The sequence below is a fragment of the Equus przewalskii genome, chromosome 11 (genome assembly GCF_037783145.1).
Source record: "Equus przewalskii isolate Varuska chromosome 11, EquPr2, whole genome shotgun sequence".
NCBI classification, from domain to species: Eukaryota; Metazoa; Chordata; class Mammalia; order Perissodactyla; family Equidae; genus Equus; species Equus przewalskii.
In genome coordinates this window covers 31,491,131-31,509,502 of record NC_091841.1, presented here as the reverse complement: position 1 = coordinate 31,509,502, position 18,372 = coordinate 31,491,131, and the positions used below count along the sequence as shown (strand labels likewise).

The following is an 18,372-nucleotide window of genomic DNA, read 5'->3' as shown; positions in this document are numbered from 1 at the left end:
GGCTGGGTGCCCCTCTCCTGCTATCCGAGGACCAGCTGGCCTCTGTGCAGACCACACTGTTGGCTGCCCCCTGCAGCCCTCTGCCCAGAGCAGTCCTGGGGGGCAGGGCCTGTAGCAGTGCCTGGACCAGGAAGCCCAGCTCAGACGGCCAGGAGACTGGGTGGTGTGGCTCCAAGGCCACACATAGGCTGGGAGGGCACCTGAGGTCAGGCTCAGCCCAAGGACCGGGGTCCTGGCACCCCGAGTCAGGCCCTTGGGGAGTGGGCAGTGGGTTTTGGGGGAAGGGGAACTGAACCCCGTCTCCCGGGGCCACCACCCGCCGCCCTCACTCGCGTGGGCCGGTCTCTGCCCAGGGCGTGGTCAGGGCCTGGGGGCGGGGTTTGTGCTGGGGAAGCCCTCCCACTCAGCAGAGGGTCTTATTTATCAACAACCTTTAAGGCCGACATCGGGCTGCCGGACAACCTTGGATGAGGCTGTGCCAGGGTCAGTGGGGGATGGGGGGTAGTGGATGAGGGGTGGGGGTGGGGACTGGGCCGGGAGGGAGGGGCTTGGCGAGGGGGTGGGGCCTGTCCAGGGACAGGTTTGGGAGGGGCTCAGGCTCAGAGCCACAGAGGTTCGGGAGAGAAGGGGGTTTAGAGGGGACCCGGGTCCGACAGGCAAGGACTCTGAGAGAAGGGGTCCCTGAGAAGGAGGAGGAGGAGCAGGCTCGGAGGAGAGAGGGTGGTGGAGAGAGGGGAGGCGGGTTGGCAGGGTCAGAGGGAAAGGGGGCTTCGTGGAGGAAGGGCCGGAGCAGAGCCAGGGCCTCTGAGGAGGGCTGGGGCTCCGAGGGAGACGAGGGAGGAGACGGGGCCCGCCGTACTTCAGGGCAGCTTCCGGGGTCTTGGGGGAAGGGGGCAGTCTGGGCTCAGTGGTGAAGGGGCCCCAGCTCAGAGAGGGCACCTGCATGGTGAGGCGGGGGGCTCAGAGGGCGGCAGAGAGGGCTGGGTTTCTCCATGGCGGAGGGGACGCCTTGGGATTTTTGCAGGAAGGGAGGTCAGTTGGGGGCAAGTGTGAGAGAGAGAATGGGAGGGAGGTGTGGTGGATGGAGGCCAGAGGGCCCAGGCAGGCAGGGCAGGGTCAGTGAGGGGAAGCGACTTGGGGGGCAGGGCACGGGGCCCAGGTGGGCCAGGCAGGGCTCGCAGAGAGGCATGGATGGAGCTCCAAGGAGGCCAGTGGCCTTAGGGGCTTGAAGAAGGACAGCTGGCCCCATAGGCAGAGGGGACCAACCCGCGAGAGGTCACAGCCTCGGAGACCGGATTTTGGCAGGGACTGGATTAGTGAGAGTGGGCTCAGGGGTCCCAGGCCCGGGGAGTGTGGGGATCAGATTTGGGGAAGGGGGCAGGAGCTCTGAGGGGGTGGGTTCAGAAACAATGGGGTATTCTGGGAGCCCCTGAGGGTCAGGGAAGGCCTGGTCTTGGTGGGCGCAGGAGGATGTGGCTGTGAGGTCACTCCCAGGGCTGGGGCCTGGGTGAGGGGCACGATTGTGCAGAGGTGGGTGCCCGGGTGGGGGCCTGCTGAAGTGCACCCTGCTGGGAAAGGGGCTGCCATCGGGGAGCTGGGGGCTGTGAGGGCCAGAGACTTAAGAAGGAATCGACCTGCAAGGGGCTTGGTTCCAGGCAGGGGTGTGCAGGTGCAGCAGAGCAGACAGGGGCTGGGCTAGGCCGGAGGACCGGCTTGGTGAGCCGGATGGACTGGGGGCATCTGGGCCTGTGGGCAGTGGGGCTTGGTGAGGTTCAGACGCCCACCGGGACTGGAACTTCGTGGAGAGGCAAGGACTGAGATGCCACAGCGCGGGTCGGGGGACGAGACTCAGCAGGCGTGGAAGGGGCAGCGCCGAGCGGAGGGGTCTCGGACAGCCGTCCTGGGAGCTGGGGTGGAGCCCAGGGGGAGCGCGAAAGGAGAAAGGGTCTCTCTGGAGAGACAGATGGGAGGACTCAGCCAGGGCACCGGCTCCGACAGGGCCTGGGGGCTCAGCAAGAGGGAGAGGGCAGGGAGTGTCCGGGGTCCCGGGAGGCGTGGGGTGGCGCGGGCACGGGAGTCGGGCGCTGTAAGGGGACCCAGCCCTGGCCGGCCCTGCAACTCCTGAGGGTCGCGGCTTCCGGCCGGCGCCTGCAGCCCCCACCCTGCCGGCCGGAGGAGGCGGGGGTGGGGGGTGGCTGCGCCCGCCGCCGCGGCCGCCGTGAGTCAGGCTCCGGCTGCAGCCGCGCGGCCGGCCTGGCGCTGCGGAGGGAGCGCAGGCAGCTGGGGAGGCAGCGGAGCCGCCAGCCGCGCGCCCCTCCCCGCCTGCCGCCCCGCGCACTCCCCGCACCGAGCTCGGGTCGCTGGGACGCGGAGCGGCGGGACAGACAGCGACCCGCGGGACGGCGGAAGGACGCGCGGACGGAGGCGCAGGGGTCGGGCCCGCCCGCCAAGGAGTCGCCAGTAGGTGACAGCGCGCCGTCCGGGCGGCTGCGACAGACCCGGGCCGGGAAGGGAGCCGCGGGGCTCGGCCGCAGACCCCTGGGGTGGCGCAGGGCGCGGGCGCCTTGGTGCCTCTTGGAGAAGCATTCGTTTCGCACATTGTTATTACGCGTCCGTGTGGGGCACCGGGTGGGTGGCTCCCGGCGAGTGCGCGCACTTGGGGTCCCTGCGCCGCTCCGGGCCAGGTTGGGGGCGGGGGCGATGCGCGCGAGTTTGGAGCCCCTGCAGCCGCCGTGTTCGTTCTCGGGCGATTGTGTCCGAGCCTGCGTCGCTGTGTGTCTACACGCTGCGTGTCACAGTGCACGGTTGTTTACCTGGGGGCATCTCTGAGCGCACGGGGTGTGCCCGGGGTCTGGAGAGCCGAGTGGAGGTGTCAGCGGGTGTCCGAGACCTGGTGCTCCAGAGAGCTCTGCCCATTCTGACGGCTGAGGCAGTGTCATTGGGGGTCTGCGTGCCCGGTGTGTGCTGGGTGTTTGGGGTGCTGGTGTGCTGTTAATTGCAACAACGTGTCAGTTGAGGTGTTGTTGGGGGAGTGGGGGGATGTTGCTGTTGTGTGTCAGTGGGTGAATGTTTGTGCGCAGATGGCAAAGTGATGAAAAGCCCCCGGTATTCCTGCCAAGGCTGCTGTGAAGGGCTTTGGCATTGGCGGCGGCTGGGGCGGGTGGGGGAGGCAGGTGCAGGCTGGCAGCTGGCTGCCTCCGCGGGGATTTCCATCTCCTTTGGGCTGTTTATGGGCCTGCAGGGGAGATGCTGCAGGGCACCAGGGTGGGTCCTGCAGGGCGGGCAGGGCCCAGCTCATTCTTCCTCTCCCCCTCCCTCCAGGCCCAGGGCCCAGGCCAGTGCCCAGCCCAGCTGGGAGCCCCGGCCAGCACCACGGACGGCGCCCAGGAAGCCCGAGTCCCCCTGGACGGGGCCTTCTGGATTCCGAGGCCCCCGGCAGGTTCGCCCAAGGGCTGCTTTGCCTGTGTGTCCAAACCCCCCGCTCTGCAGGCTCCAGCGGCCCCCGCCCCTGAGCCCTCAGCCTCGCCCCCCATGGCGCCCACTCTGTTCCCCATGGAGTCCAAGAGCAGCAAGACGGACAGCGTGCGAGCCACCGGCGGCCCCCAGGCCTGCAAGCACCTAGCGGAGAAGAAGACGATGACAAATCCCACAACAGTCATCGAGGTCTACCCAGACACCACCGAGGTGAATGACTACTACCTGTGGTCCATCTTCAACTTCGTCTACCTCAACTTCTGCTGCCTGGGCTTCATCGCCCTGGCCTACTCCCTCAAAGTGAGCAGGGGGCGTGGGGCGGGCGGCAGGGGGAGCAGGGGGCAGGAGGATCCAGGGCGCTGGCAGGTGGGAGACCTGCTCACGGGATCCGGAGAGACAGGGAGGGTGGCCGGCTCTGGGCCAGCAGAGAGTGGCTCCCCTTCTCCGTCCTGAGTCGGGGAAGCTTCCAGGGTGTCTTGATAGGGCTCAGGGTCCTCAGGCCAGGTCCTCTGCCCAGTAGGCTTAGTCCGTAGGGTGGGGACCCAGGACTCAGTGTCCTGTCGTCTGGCCGTGGGATGTGGGAATCATCTAGGCCTGCACGCAGCTGCCCCTCGGTATATAGGGATGGAGTAAGAACAGAGATGCAGGGGTCTTGGAGTCCCTCCCTTGTTGACAGGAGGAGGGGTGAAGTCAGGGACCCCTGGAGACCTGCTTATCCAAGGCCCTCAAGGGGGACCCGCTGCCAGGCAGGCCCTCAGGGAGGCCACAACCGACAGGATGTCTCATCACCAGTCACTGCTCTCTGCCTTCCCTGTCACACACGGCTTCTAGAGAGTCTGTCCCCGGGTGGCCGAGGGGCCCAGGGAGACAGGCATAGCATGTCTCGTACACCCCTGACCCTACACCCTGAGCGGGTACCACTTCCAGAAGCCCCTCACCGCTGTGAGAGGAGCTGGCGGGAGCAGAGCACGGCGCCATCTCCCACGGGCAAAGTGGAGAGAAGTGGATCGAGATTGCAGGGGAGGCTGGGATCACGTTTGGGGTTGGGAGATCCGTGCAAATGTGTAAAGACCGAGAGCCCCAGGCTGTGGGAGCCCAAGCGGCAGGAAGAGGGGGAGTAGACTCAAGGCCCTGCCCACCCTCCTCCCCGACACCCCGGGAGGGCTTGGCTCACCTCTGCCAGATGATCACTTCCCCTAGATTTGAGCATCAAGGGCCAGGCACGTCTCACTGATTGCAGCTGCCCAGCAAGGTGGGCGCAGAACGTGGGGCTGGAGGGAGAGGAGGGGCTGGGCTGGAAAGGCTGGCCGGGGAGGAAAGATGCTCAGACAGCTCTGCCTCTGCGCATCTTTGCCCGCTGAGCCCCGCCCCTGTCCTGGCATCGCATGCCCTGGCCACCTGGCTCTCCCTTCCTCCTGACTCAGTGTCTGCATCAGCATCACTGACTGCCATTTGTGCCTTCGCCTTCAGGCCTGTGTAGTTAGGCCTGGGGCTCTGCCACGAGGCAACTGTGTTGTGTGAATGAGTGTGTGTATGTGTGTGTGCATGAGGGTGCGTGTGCTTATAGTTGTGATTGTGCATGAGTATGAGTTGTGCATTCTATGTGTGCAGGAGTGTGCGTGCATATAGATGTGTGTGATGAGTATGAGTGTGTGCATGCATATAGGTGTGAGTGTGTGGGTATGAGTCTGTGTACGTGTGTGTGCATATAGGTGTGTGTGCATATGTGTGAATGTATTGTGTGTGAGCATGTGTTTGTGCATATAGGTGAGTGTGTATGAATGTACATGTGCACATGAGTGCGTGTACACGAGTGTATAGGTGTGAGTGTGCATGCATGTAATTGCATGTGTTAATGTGTGAGCACATGAGTGTATGTGCGTATGTGTGTGCATGCGTATAGGTGTGTGTTGCATGTTTACAAGTGTGCGTGTGGGTGCAAGTGTGTACATGAGTGTAATTGCATGTGTATGAATGTGTGTGCATGTAATTGCATGTGTGTATGTGTGAGTGCATTAGTGTACATATGTGAGTGGTGTGTGTGTGTGTGTGCGCTTGTATGTGCATGTGTGTGCTGCAGAGGCAGCAAAAGGGAGGGGTCCCTGGGAATTGGAGGGTGAAGGGCCCCAGGCCAACCACAGCTCTGATGCCACGGGGCCAGTGCCGAGCAGAGGGCACAGTTGCCGGGGCAGCTGGCGGGACTCTGCCTCCCCTGGTGCCCTCTTGCCATACCCTGCCAACAGCCTGTGGACATGGCTCTGTCTGCATGGGCTCCTGGCGGAAGCCGCCCCCTCCTCCCCTTGGCTCGCCTGTGGGCAGCCGGCTGGCTCAGGGCGGCCCATCTGGTGCGGGTTGTAGGTAGGTCACAGCTTTCTGAATGGTGCAGGATTTGTGCTGGGGTGGGGGGTGGGGAGGAGGTGGTGCTTCTGAGGGGCCAAAGGGAGCTCACTATGAGACACCACTGGGGCTGCTCCCCCATGTCCTCCCTAGGAGGCAGCTGAGGGCGGAAATGCTCAGGGTTACCTGCGAGGGGCACACAAGGTGAGCTGCGTCTGCCCTGGACAGAGAGGGGGACAGACGGGCTGGCTCAGGCTCCCGTGCCTGGGAATTCGTCCATCTGTCCACCCAGCTGTATGTCTCCTGGCCTGCTGCACCGTACACCGTCAAAGCCAGTCCTGGGCACTTCCAAGGGCACCTGACGGACTTGGGGTCAGAAGGTGTTGGCTAAATTCCCAGCTTGGTCCCTTAAGAGCCGCCTCACTTCACTGAGCCCGTTCCTTCATCCGTTCACAAAACAAATAGAAACAAAACAACGTTCAAGTAAGCACACGTGAGCAGTGCAGAGGCTGGCATTCCGTGGGTGTGAAATGGACCTTGTGGCCCTGCCTGTCCCCATCTGTCCATCCAGCTCCTCCACCCACACAGGCGAGTTCAATTCAGTGCAGGCTGGGTCTGCCGTGCACAGACAGAAGCCTCATTTGCTCAGTGTAGCGTCTGGGGAAGGAAGGCACAGACAGAACACCAATTCTCCATTCGTGCCGTCTGCACGAGCTGCTCCTAATGACCTCCGGCTCCCCGTGGTTAGCTGGAGGAAGGCCAGACTCCTCATCTTGGCATTTAAGGCCCTTCGAGATCCATTTTCAACCCTATTCCTGGCCTTGCCAAACGCCGCCTGCCCCAGCCACTCTGTGAGCAAATCTAGGTGTGCAACGTGCTGCTCCCTCAGCCTGAGGACTTTTGTGAGATTCCAGTCTCTCTTCTGAGAAGTCTTCACTGACTCCCTTTGGCTGAGCCCCTGTCCCCATCACAGACGCCTCCCTGCCTCAGTCACGGCTGCCCACCTGGCCAGATCCGTCCCTTCATCTTGATGTCATCTGTGCCCAAGGCAGGGCTGACCAACATAGGGGTCAAAGAATGTTGGATGGATGGACAGAGGACACGTGGCAAGATGGAATAAGCACCACAGTGTTTCAGGCAAAGAATGCTCACTCCCGGTGTGGGGTGAGGTTGAGATCAAGTGTGGGAGACTTCTGGGGGAACGCAGCAGTTTCCCTGGGCTTGAAAGATGAGTGAGGGGATGGGTGTTCCAGAGGGAGAAAAGAACATAAACTGGGACATGAGGGTGGGGCAATTTGGGAGGAATGGTAAGGCCCCCTCCTCTGTGGGGAGCAGAAGATGGTCCTGGAAAGGCAGACTGAGGCCATGCAGTGAAGGATTTGGGAAACTGCGGGAGAGGTTTGGATTTCATTGTGTGAAAGACATGGAAGGGAAAGGTGGGATTAGAGCTATAAAATCTGCAGCCAGTGTGGAGGAAAGGGACAAGAGAGGCCCAGAGGTGGAGAGGAGGTAGGGTCCTGGTGTGGTGGTCCAGGCGAGAGAGCACGAGGCTTGAACTAGGACAGGGATGGGGGGCAGGAGAGAGCTGCAGATATAACAAGGATATGGCGGCAGCTGCTCCATCTGAGCCCAGGAGGCTGTGAGACCTCCCAGTGACAGGGAAATCAGAAAGAATAGATTAGGAGGGAGGATACTGTATCAGTTTTTGTATGTATGTATTTGCCCACTCCTTCATTTCTGAATATCAGCATCATCCATCCATCCATCCATCCATCCATCCATCATCTGCCTTCCATCCGCTCATTCATCTACCCACACGTTTATCCATCCATCATCCATCCATCCATCCATCCATCCATCCATCCATCATCTGCCTTCCATCCGCTCATTCATCTACCCACACGTTTATCCATCCATCCATCCATTCATCCATCCATCCATTCATCCATCCACCATCTACCCACCCACCCATGCCTCCTCCCTTATCCATCAATCCATCCTCCTTTATTCCCTTCAACCCATCCAAATAACCACCCAACCCTCCATTCATCTGTGTTTATACATGTTCATTATGCTGCCTCCTCCCTTTCTCCTCATCCCATCCCCACTTATCCTATACATCACTTCAGTTAACCATTCATCTAACCTCATTTTCACACTAACTTTCCACATTTTACTCACCAACTCTACCTGTCAGCCATCCGTCCACCTCTGACCCTACACATCAATAAACCTATTCGTCTTTCAAGCCATCCACCATCCCTTCTTTGCACTGTTCCTCTAGCTGAATCACATTCATCCATTCATCATGATCTCTCATCTTTACTCACTTCCAGCCTATTACTCCTCAACTCATCCCGTCCATCCATGTACTCTATCCACTATCATTTTTTCTATTTTCTCTCCCATTTCCTCCACTCATGTATCCAACTACTCATATGCCCATTTATCCACATTCTTATCTTCCCTTCTCTCTTCCCTTTCCCTCCCTTCCTTCCACCCTGCAGGCTGAATTCATTAATTTACTCATCCACCCATCCATCCACCCATCCACCCATCCATCCATCCATCCATCCATCCATCATTCCATCCTTCTATCCATCAGTTCACCCTTTCATCTATCCATCTGTGCTCGCTAAATCCATGGATTTCATTCATCCAGAACCTACCTGCCCACACACTCACCCATTTTTTTCGCTTTGAATCTCTTCATATTTTCACCTGCCTCTTCATCCATCTATCCACTTTCCTTTCCTCCTACCTTCCCTCCTGATCCCCTTTGCCTTTTCAACTCATTACGGAATATCGTCCATCAACACACCAAGTCATTCATCCATACCCAACACATCATCCACATCCATTCATCTTTCCACCCTTCCATTGGTCTTTTTATACATCTCTCCTTCCTCCTCATTTTCCCCTTCTTCCAATAGTTTCTCCTCCAATGATTCATCCACCCAACTACTCACCTACTATCTATCCATCCATTCTTCTATCTTCTCTCCCTCCTTCTCTCCATCCCTTCCACCTTCTGTGTATCCCACACAGCCAAACACCTAATCGTTCATGGTGGCTCTGCTTCACAGCATGGGTTTGCGTCCTGAGACTTCAGTTGGGTAACTGCATCTATCTGTGCCTAATTTTCCTCTTTGTAAAGATGGAGATGTGCCTACCTCAAAGTGATGTTGAGTTAATTAATTGAGTTAATAGCATGTAATCCTGTTAGCGTGGTACCATACCCATAGTCATTTCTTTTATTATTTCATAACCCATTCTCCTTTTCCCTTCTTATCTCCATCACCTCTACCTATCACCTGCCCTGTGTATGATTTTACCCTGTCATCCATCCATCGATACATGTACACATCAATTCATTCACATGTTCATCCTTTTCCAAGCTGTATGTCTCTTTAACCATCTTCCCACCTTCTAGTTCCTCTGCCTTCTCTTCTTTCCTCCGTTACTCACTTTTACTTATCTATCTATCAATTTATTAATCAGCGTATTGATGAAAATATATCTATCTACTCTTTCTTCTTCCCAACTTTCCCATTATTTTTCCCATTTACCCATCTGTCTATCTCATATTCCATGTACCCCATTTCCTCTTCATATCCATTCATTATTCTTTCTTCCATTGCTTTCACTCACCAATATACACTACTTATTAGTTTAGCGGGTCATCCATCCATCCATCCATACATACATAATACACTCACCTTCTCACCTTTTCTTTTCTTCTACCCATTTTCCCACCCCATACATTCTTCTAGCCGCCTATGAATCCCTCTATGCACACACTGTCACCCCGTTCCTTCAGATATCGCCCACCTACCCACACAATCCATCCACCATGTCTTTCTATCTAGGTTACCCACACACCCACCGTGGATTTGTTTAATCTCCTCTTTTCTTCTCTCCTGTCTCTCTTCACCCACCTCCATCCATCAATTCACCCTCTGTCTACGTATTCATTCATCTTCCCTCACTTTGACTATCATGCATGTCCTCCCTCTTTCTCTTCCTCCCTCCTAACATGTTTGTAACCATCATATCCATTCGTTAATCTGTCTAGTCAGTCACCTAATCGTCAATTCATTCAAAGCTCCCAGCATCCTTCCATTACTCATCCACTTGTTACACATGCAATAAATGTTTGTCCGATGCCTACTAAGTGACAAGCAACACACAGTCTCTGCCCATAAGGAGCTGACATTCTGGCAGGGTGTCAGATAGTCATAAAACTCACAGTTGTGCACGTCAGGCGGTGATGTCCGTTATGAGGAATAAATGAAGCACAGACAGAGAGGTGTGGGGGTGCTGTTTCATCTCTGGTGTTGGAGGAAGGCCTCTTTGATGAGCTGATGTTTGAGTGTAAGCCTGAATCAATTCATTCCGTGGCCATAAGCGCATCTGGGGAAGAATATTTCAGGAGGAGGGAGCAGGCATTGCAAAAGCCCTGAGGCAGAGTCAGGTCCAGGGGGGCCAGTGTGGCTGGAACAGGGGGCGGGGCGTAGGAAATGGGACCAGAGAGTTAGCTGAGGGGCCACGCCACGGATGCCTTGTAAACCACAATGAGGATTTTGTTTTATTTTGAGTGAAATGGAACATCTTTCAAGAATTTTAGACAGAGTCAATATTATGTGGCTTGCCTTTAAAAGGATTACTCTTGCTTTGTGGAGAACAGATGGTAAGGATGCAAGGGGCTGGAGAGCAGGATCTGGGAGACCAAACTAAAGGTTGTTGTGTTCGTCAGGTCTTGGACCAGAGTGACAGGAGTGGGGAGCTAAAAACCCGTTATATATTTTGAAGGAAAAGTCAACTATCCTGATGGATTGGACGTAGGGTGAGGGAAAGTAGGGAAGATCCCAAGATTACTCTGAGGATTTCTCCCGATCAGTTGAAAGAATGGAGGTGCCACTTAGAGATGAGCAAGACTGTAGGAGGAGCTGGGGTGTGAGGAACATACCGCCGCTCACTTGGTCCACCCACCAATGCGCGCACTCAGGCTGCCACCGTTCCAGCTGTGTACCCATCCGTTTTCTCTCCATAACATCATCTATTTATCTTCTTTCCTTCTGCCATTTCACTTCCACACTCAACCATCCCTATAGTCATTCATCCATTTATTGACTAAATTCATATTTCTACATATTCATTGTCCGTCTTTTCTTTCTTCCTCCTTTCTGTCCACTGTCTGCCCACAACCTCATCCATTACTCTGTTCATCTCTCCGTTCACCCAGCTGTCCTTCTAATCTTTTCTTCCCTGACTTCATCCATTTCTCCCCTTATTCGTTAATAGTAATAGTGCTAATAACAACAAGCCAGCAAATGACAGTAACCACAAAACAGTAACAAATATTTAGTGAGCTCTTCGTATATTCTAGGTCTGTTCTAAACACTCCCTATTATTTGATGTAATTCAATATTTTATTTAATAACCAAAACTCTATGAAATAGATGCAATTAATATTCTTGTTTACAGATGGGGAAACTGAGGCACAGAGATCCAAAGTCACTTCCCTGAGGTCACCATCAAGCTTGTTTCTTGAGCCCTGGGTTCTAATCACTGCACTCTTCCTTCTCTGGTCACCATCCTTCTATCTACTCGTCCACTCATCCTCTCTTCTTCCATCTCCCTGCACCTTCTATCTGTCTCTCAGGTCATTCATCCAACCATGCATCTTTCCTCTCCACCTGCTCCATTCTATCTCTCTACCTACCCCTTCTATCGATACGTCTCATCGTTCATCCATTAAAACTTTTATTCCCCATCCCTTCTCTCTCTCCTTTTTGCTTCTCACAACCATGAATCCACCCACCCCGCCATCCATCCCATCATCCATCTGACCATCAATCCATTTCCATTTCCCCATCTCTCCCTTTCATATATTCATGCTTCCTATTCATTCACCTCCAAATTGAGTTGCTCACTCATCCATTTATATATTATCCCTCCCTTTTCTTTCTACCCCTTTCTTCCAATTACGTATTATATCCACCCATATAGTCAGCCATTGAGCCAGTATCAATTCATTTCTCTACCCGTCTACCCCTCCTCCCTCCCTTTCTTTCACACACTATCAATTCACCCATCCCGTGAATATACACATTCATGAAAGAACTGTCCATCCACTTATCCATCTGGACATCCCCCATTTTCCTCCCTTTCCTTGCTTCCATTGCCTCACCTAACTCTCCGACCATCAGTCTATCTGCCCACCTGCCTTCCTCCTCTCCTTTTTACCCACCTGACATCACCCACCACCTCTCCACCCACACTGCCTTGCATCCACTTATCCACTCCAGTCCTCCACGTTCTGCTTTGTTCCTCCTACCTTCCGGCCCATTTCACCCACCCACCATCCTTCCGCTCCTTTTGTCTTCCTTCGCTCTTCTCAGGCTTTTTCCCCAGTTGCGTTTTGCTTCCATGATCTTTTAACATCTTGACATTAACTGAGCTTCAGGGCTCAGCCCTTGGTCCTCTTCTTTTCTTTGTCTACACTGCCTCCATCTGTGCTCCCACCCGGTCTCATGGATTTAAGTACCATGTTTATGCTGATGCCTCTCGAATTTATATCCCTGCCATAGACCTTGTCCCTGAACTCTGGACTCATATAAAACCCACCTGCTCAAAATGTCCGGCTGTTTGTCTAGAAGACATTTCTAGCTTAACATGTCAGAAATTAGACTACTGAACCAGCCCCAAACACACTCCTTCTGGAGTCCTCTACAACTCACTTGTTTCAGTTGATCGAACCAAAAAGCCTTGAAATCATCTCAAATTCCCTTTTTTGTCGCACTCCGCGTTTGATCTCAGCAAATGCGGTGAGCTCTATCTTCAAAGTATACCCAGAAACAGATCAATCTTACCACCGACACTGCTGCCCCCCTGGTCCAAACCACCCCATCAGTTGCCTGGACTATTACATTGGCCTCTTCTCTGCTTTTTTCCAGTCTCTGCCTCTTCAATCTATTCTTTGCACAGCAGCCAGAATTACCGAGTTAAAATATGTCAGATCATGTCATTTTTTTCTACTACAAAACCCTACACGATCTGATCCTTGACAGTTTCCTCCCTACCTTAAGCCCTGCCCCCTTGCCCTCTGGGTCCCGCTGCCCCTACACTGGTCCCTGGTTGGTTGTTCCCCAGAGCACCAGGCCCATCCCCACTTCAGAGCTTCGCGCTCTGCAACGTGCTTTCCCCAGAGAGACGTATGACGGAGTCTCACACTTTTCTGGGCTTTACTCAAATATCCCCCACTCAGTGGGCTCTTTCCTGAGCCCCCCACCTAAAACCGCGCCTCCTACAATGCTCTCTAGTTCCTTCTCCTCTTCAGCTTTCTCCTTAGCACATTTAACACGTTATATATGTTACTGATTCATAGTGTTTATTTTCTGTGTCCTCTTCCTACAATGTAAGCTCCATGAGGACAGAGACTTTGTTGTGCTCCATGCTGTAGGACCTGGAATAGCCACTACACAGAGCAGGCACTGAATAAAGATGGATGGATTGATTGAGTTAATGGATCCATCCATCCACCATGCATTGGTCTACACTACGATCTGTCCAACAACTTTCCCTCCATTCCATTTATCTACCTGTCCCACTCCCCCAACATAATTCATATGTCCATCTATCCACCTGTTCCATCCACTTGACACATCTATATGTCCATCTATGCATCTTTCCCACCAACCCAGCCTACCTTCGCATATCCATTGTCTGCCTGTCCCAATAATCCAGCCTTTATTTCTAAATCCATTTGCCCTCCTGTCCCACCCATCCAAAATACACTTATGTATCCACCTATCCACCTAACCACTGTCCAGCATATATTCATAAATTCATCTACCTGCCTGTCTCACTCATCCAACATCCTTATATCCACCTATGTACCTATTGCAACCCTATACTTTCCTATGCACATCTATCCACCCATCCCACCCATCTGGCATACATTTCTATATCCCTCCAACCACCCGTTCTACCCATGCAGCACCCATTCTCAAATATTCTTCTATCTGTCTGTGCTGTTGTCCAGCATGCTTTCGTGTGCCATCTATGCACCTGTCCCACCCATCCGGCTTATGTTCATATGTCCATCCAGCTTTCCCTCCCATCCAGCACACATTCCCGTGTCCATTTTTCTGTCTGTCCCATGCATCCAGTGTACATCTGTACATCCCTCCTTCTCCTCATGCATGTCATCTCTTCCCACCATCAAGTCATCTCTTCATTTCTCCTCTCCCTTTACACTTGGCCTCCGTTCCCCATCCATTCAGTAACCTGTCTGCCTGCTGGTTTTCCTTCCTCCCCTCATCCATCCACTTTAAACATCTAACTACGCTCTCTCGTTCCTTTCCTCATTCTAAGGATCCAACGAAGGAATTACGACACAGGGTTTATTTTGGGAATTCAAGGTTGTTTTAACATGAGAAAATCAATGAAGACAATTTTAGTACAGTAATACACTTCTGATAATAAAGTGAACATCATCCTTAGCAGTGAATTCAAGATCAGGACTGAGACCAGGCTGCCCTTAGCATCACCGCTCTTCAGCGTTGTTCTGGAAGCCTGTGCCTCTGTTAGGTAACAGCCCACTTTGGACCAGACACTGTGCTATGCTTTATGTCCACCAACTCATTCATTCCTTTCCACCCCCTCTGAGGCAGGTACTGTTGCCGTCTTCCTGTTACAGAGGGGAATACTTGCCCACGGTTATGCAGCTGGTAACTGGCAAAGCTGGGGTTCAGTTCCAGGCACTGTGTCTCCGGAACCTGTTCCCTTAACCACTGTGCTGGGAATAAGGCCTGGGTGGAAGAAATAGAGCTGTTATCATTGCGGCAGATATGATTTATGACGTAGAAAACTTGGTCACTTATCGCAATTAATTAGTACGACAGTTTAGCTGGGTACAAAAATCTATCTACAAAAGTCAGTTGAAGTTTTGTACACCGGGCAAAAATCAATTAGAAATGTAGTTTTAGACATCACTTAGACATCACTTGCAAAGTGCTAACAACCACATAAACAGACTCAGACTAAATCGAACGAAAGATCTGACAGCTCTTTCTGGAGAAAATTCTAATACTTTATTTTAATAAAAATGTCAAATGAGACCTAAACAAGTGGATGATACATCACGCTCTCAGAAAGCAAGATAATATTCAGTGGAGATGTCAGTTCTCTCCCAGATCACTCAAATAGGAGCTTCACAAGGGCGTGGCTTTCTTCTTCCCTCCTCTGTTCCCTGATTCCTCAACTCCTGCTTCTTCCCTCTCCCATCCTGTTTACCCATCCTGCACCACCCACCTTCCAAGCCACCCACTTCTCCTCTCCCTGCCCAATCCCTCCTACTTGTCTTCCCACTCCTCTCCCCTCCACTCCATGCCCCTCCTCTCCATTCCCTTCTCCTCCCCTCCCCTCCACTTCCCTCCTTATGCCTGCCCTCCCCTCCTCTCCACTCTACTCCACTCAACTCCTCTCCGCATCACTGCCCTTCCTTCCCCTCCACTTTACTCCCTTCTACTCCCTTCCCCATCCCTCCCCTCCCCTCCCTTCTACTCTACTCCACTCGACTCTCCTCCTTTCCTCTCCACTCCCCTCCCCATCCCTCCCCTCCCCTCCATTCCACTCCCCTCCACTCCCTCCTTCCCTTCCTCACTCCCTCCATCCACTGCTGTACATCCACCTCTTCATCTTCTTTCTTCTCTTCCTTCCCTTTGTGCCTTCCACATTCCCCCTCCTCCATCCACTCACAGGAAATCCATCCACCTGGTCACATTTGCACCCTGCTGCCACCTGTGTACCCACCACATTAACTACCCGTCTGTTCTCCTGTCCATCTGTTCTTCCTCTTCGGGCCTCCCGGGAGTCCATCTGCCTAAGCCACCTGTTGGGCCAGCCAGACACCAGTGGGTCCAGTCCCCTGTGTTCACCTTCCTGCCTTCAACCCAGCCCCCGCCTCTGTCCGCTCACCCTCCACCAGTCTACGAAGGCAGAGACTTCCTCGGTCCCCTCTTCTGCTCTCTCCTTTCTCCTTCTCTTCCTCCCCTGGGCTTTGCTCTCTGCTTGCAGCAGGCTCAGACCTGCACTCGAGACTCTGAGGAAGGAGAGGGTAATCCTAAGACGTGTCTTGGATGAGGGTGCCATGCTCCTCAGGGACGTCTCTTCACAGCCAGAGAATCTTGGAAATGGGTCCACCTCTGTCCACTGTCTCCCCAGGACTTCCTGGGCTCCAGTCCACTCCCTTCACCTTAATATCCCTTCCCAGAGACTACGGGGACCGCCGCCCATCCTGTCTATGCAGTGTCCATTCTCAGGGAATCCCAGTTAATATAAATGAGGTGAGACCGATCAAATTAGGACACATTTGTGTTGCTCCATCATCGCATTGTATAACTGTCTCTGAGACCAACTTCCTCTTTTATTTTATTTATTTTTCCAGCTGTAGTGAGATATGATTGACATATAACATTGTGTAAGTTTAAGGTGTACAGTGTGATGATTCAATACACGTATATGTTGCAAAATGATTTCCACAATAGGGTAAGTTAATACCCCCATCACCTCATATAATTACCTTTTTTTTTCTTTTTTTTGGTGAAGAAGATTCCCCCTGAGCTAACATTCATTGCCAATCTTCCTCTTTCTTTTGCTTGAGGAAGATTGTCCCTGAGCTAACATCTGTCCGGTCTTCCTCTACTTTGTAGGTGGGTCTTAACATGGCTGATGAGTAAGTAGGTCCGCACCCAGGATCCGAACCTGCGAACCTGGGCCACTGAAGTAGAACATGTGGAACTTTAACCACTTGGCCACCAGGCTGGCTTCTGTATTTTTTTTCTTTCTTTTTTTTCTTTTTGGAAAGATCTACTCTCTTAGCAACTTTCAAGTATACAATGCAGTATTGTTAAGAATCTGTTTTGTTTTAAATAATTTCAGACTTACAGAAAAGTTCCAAAAAAAAAAAAACCCGCAAAGAATTCCCGTGTGCCCTTTACCCATATGTCACCATATTCATCGTTTCCTTCCCTCCCTCTATACATACATGTTATTTATTTTATAAACTGTTTGAGAGTAAGTTTCAGACATGGGGTCCCTATGCCCCTCGGTCCTCAGGGTGTTGCCCCAGAGCAGGGACGTTTTCTTACAGAACCACAGTACAGGTGTCAGGGTCGGGCACTGACGCGGGCTCCGTGCTGTACTCTGACCCGCTCTCTGCCCTCCCGCCATCCCGCCTGGCCCCGGCGTTCGCTCCCCGCTTCTGGCCGCTGGTCTCACCTCCTCTTTCTGGTTTCAGGTTCGGGACAAGAAGCTTCTCAATGACCTGAATGGAGCGGTGGAGGACGCCAAGACGGCCCGGCTGTTCAACATCACCAGCTCTGCCCTGGCGGCCTCGTGTCTCATCCTGGTCTTCATCTTCCTGCGGTACCCGCTCACTGACTACTGAGGCCCCGACACGCCCCGCCGGCCGCGGAGACGAAGCACTGACCTGTTCATTCTCGTGATTGACATGATAAGGGATGCCGTGCGGTTGAGGCAGAGCAGGGCGTCTGCCCTGGGGGCCCCCTGAAGCTGTGACCTGGGCCTGAGGCTGTCAGAAGCTCTGTACAGTAAGGTGGCTGTGAGCTTTGTGCTGGCCACCCCTCTGCCTCCTGGCCTGTTTCTGGGGAGCATGGGTTTCTTCCTGTGCTATTGCACCCTGGCTTCCAGTGGCTGCCTTCCCTACCCTCCTGTGCCCCCCCAGGCTCCTGGGGCCCCTCAGACCTGACACCCAGCAAGAAGGGCTTCTGTGGGAGCACCCCAGGATGGGGCGGCTGCCAGCATCTGGGGACTTGCTCCATCCTCCCCGCCCCCACCTCCTCCAAGCTGTGACCCTGCTCAGAGCTCTTGTATCTGTGAACTTTCAATAAAATACCTGTCTAGCTCCGGCCCAGCCTTGTGGCCCCTGCCTGCACAGGGCATGGGGAATCTGGAGGTGTGGGAACCCCATTTAGGCAGTGTCTGGCGGTCCAGGGCCCCACGGGCTGCATCCCGGCTGCCTTTGCCAGGGAAAGTGTGCTCTGTAACCCACATGGTCTTCTGCCCGCTGCACAAGACGGGACGGGACTGGGGGGACTTTTGGAGGAGGGTACCCCAAGCACGAGTCCCCTCAAGGACCGGCATCAGGCATCTCCTCGGAGAGAAAGGAATGGGCGCAGAGGCAGCACGAGCACAGCCGCCCATGGCTGACGGTTAGAACCAAGAAGGCCACCACGTTTGCCGGGAGGGAGCACCGGCAGGGCACAGTGTCCTGGCCAATCCCTGTCCGTCTCAGGGGTCCTGGGGCCTGGGCAGCTTCCTCAGCATCACTGCTGCTGTTTCCTCACCTATGAAATGGGGAAATGGACTTTCCATTTCTCAGAGTCGCCATGAAGAGCAGCAGAGGGCAAAATAAGGTAGCAGCTGGAGCTTGCAGCTGCAGGGTCCGGACCAGCCCTCGGGCTGGCGGCGTGTGCTGGGTACCGGGTAGCCATGCTCCAGCAGGGACAAGCTCAGCTCACAGAGCTCCGGGCC

At 54.0% G+C, this 18,372-nt stretch overlaps 1 protein-coding gene across 5 annotated transcripts; it reads left to right on the top strand.

The window, feature by feature from the left end:
- The first annotated feature begins 151 nt into the window (after positions 1 to 151).
- Positions 152 to 17,748, top strand: IFITM10 (interferon induced transmembrane protein 10). Of its 5 annotated transcripts, none has more exons than XM_070565776.1 (3): positions 152 to 483; positions 3,322 to 3,774; positions 17,117 to 17,748. In XM_070565776.1, the coding sequence occupies exons 2-3, from the start codon at positions 3,532 to 3,534 to the stop codon at positions 17,264 to 17,266; spliced, it is 393 nt and encodes a 130-aa protein (XP_070421877.1). In that variant the 5' UTR covers positions 152 to 483; positions 3,322 to 3,531; the 3' UTR covers positions 17,267 to 17,748. The 5 variants fall into 5 exon arrangements, with proteins under 5 accessions (XP_070421877.1, XP_070421880.1, XP_070421876.1 ...); XM_070565779.1 differs by lacking the exon at positions 152 to 483 and adding an exon at positions 608 to 656; XM_070565775.1 differs by lacking the exon at positions 152 to 483 and adding an exon at positions 1,971 to 2,460.
- The last annotated feature ends 624 nt before the right edge of the window (positions 17,749 to 18,372 follow it).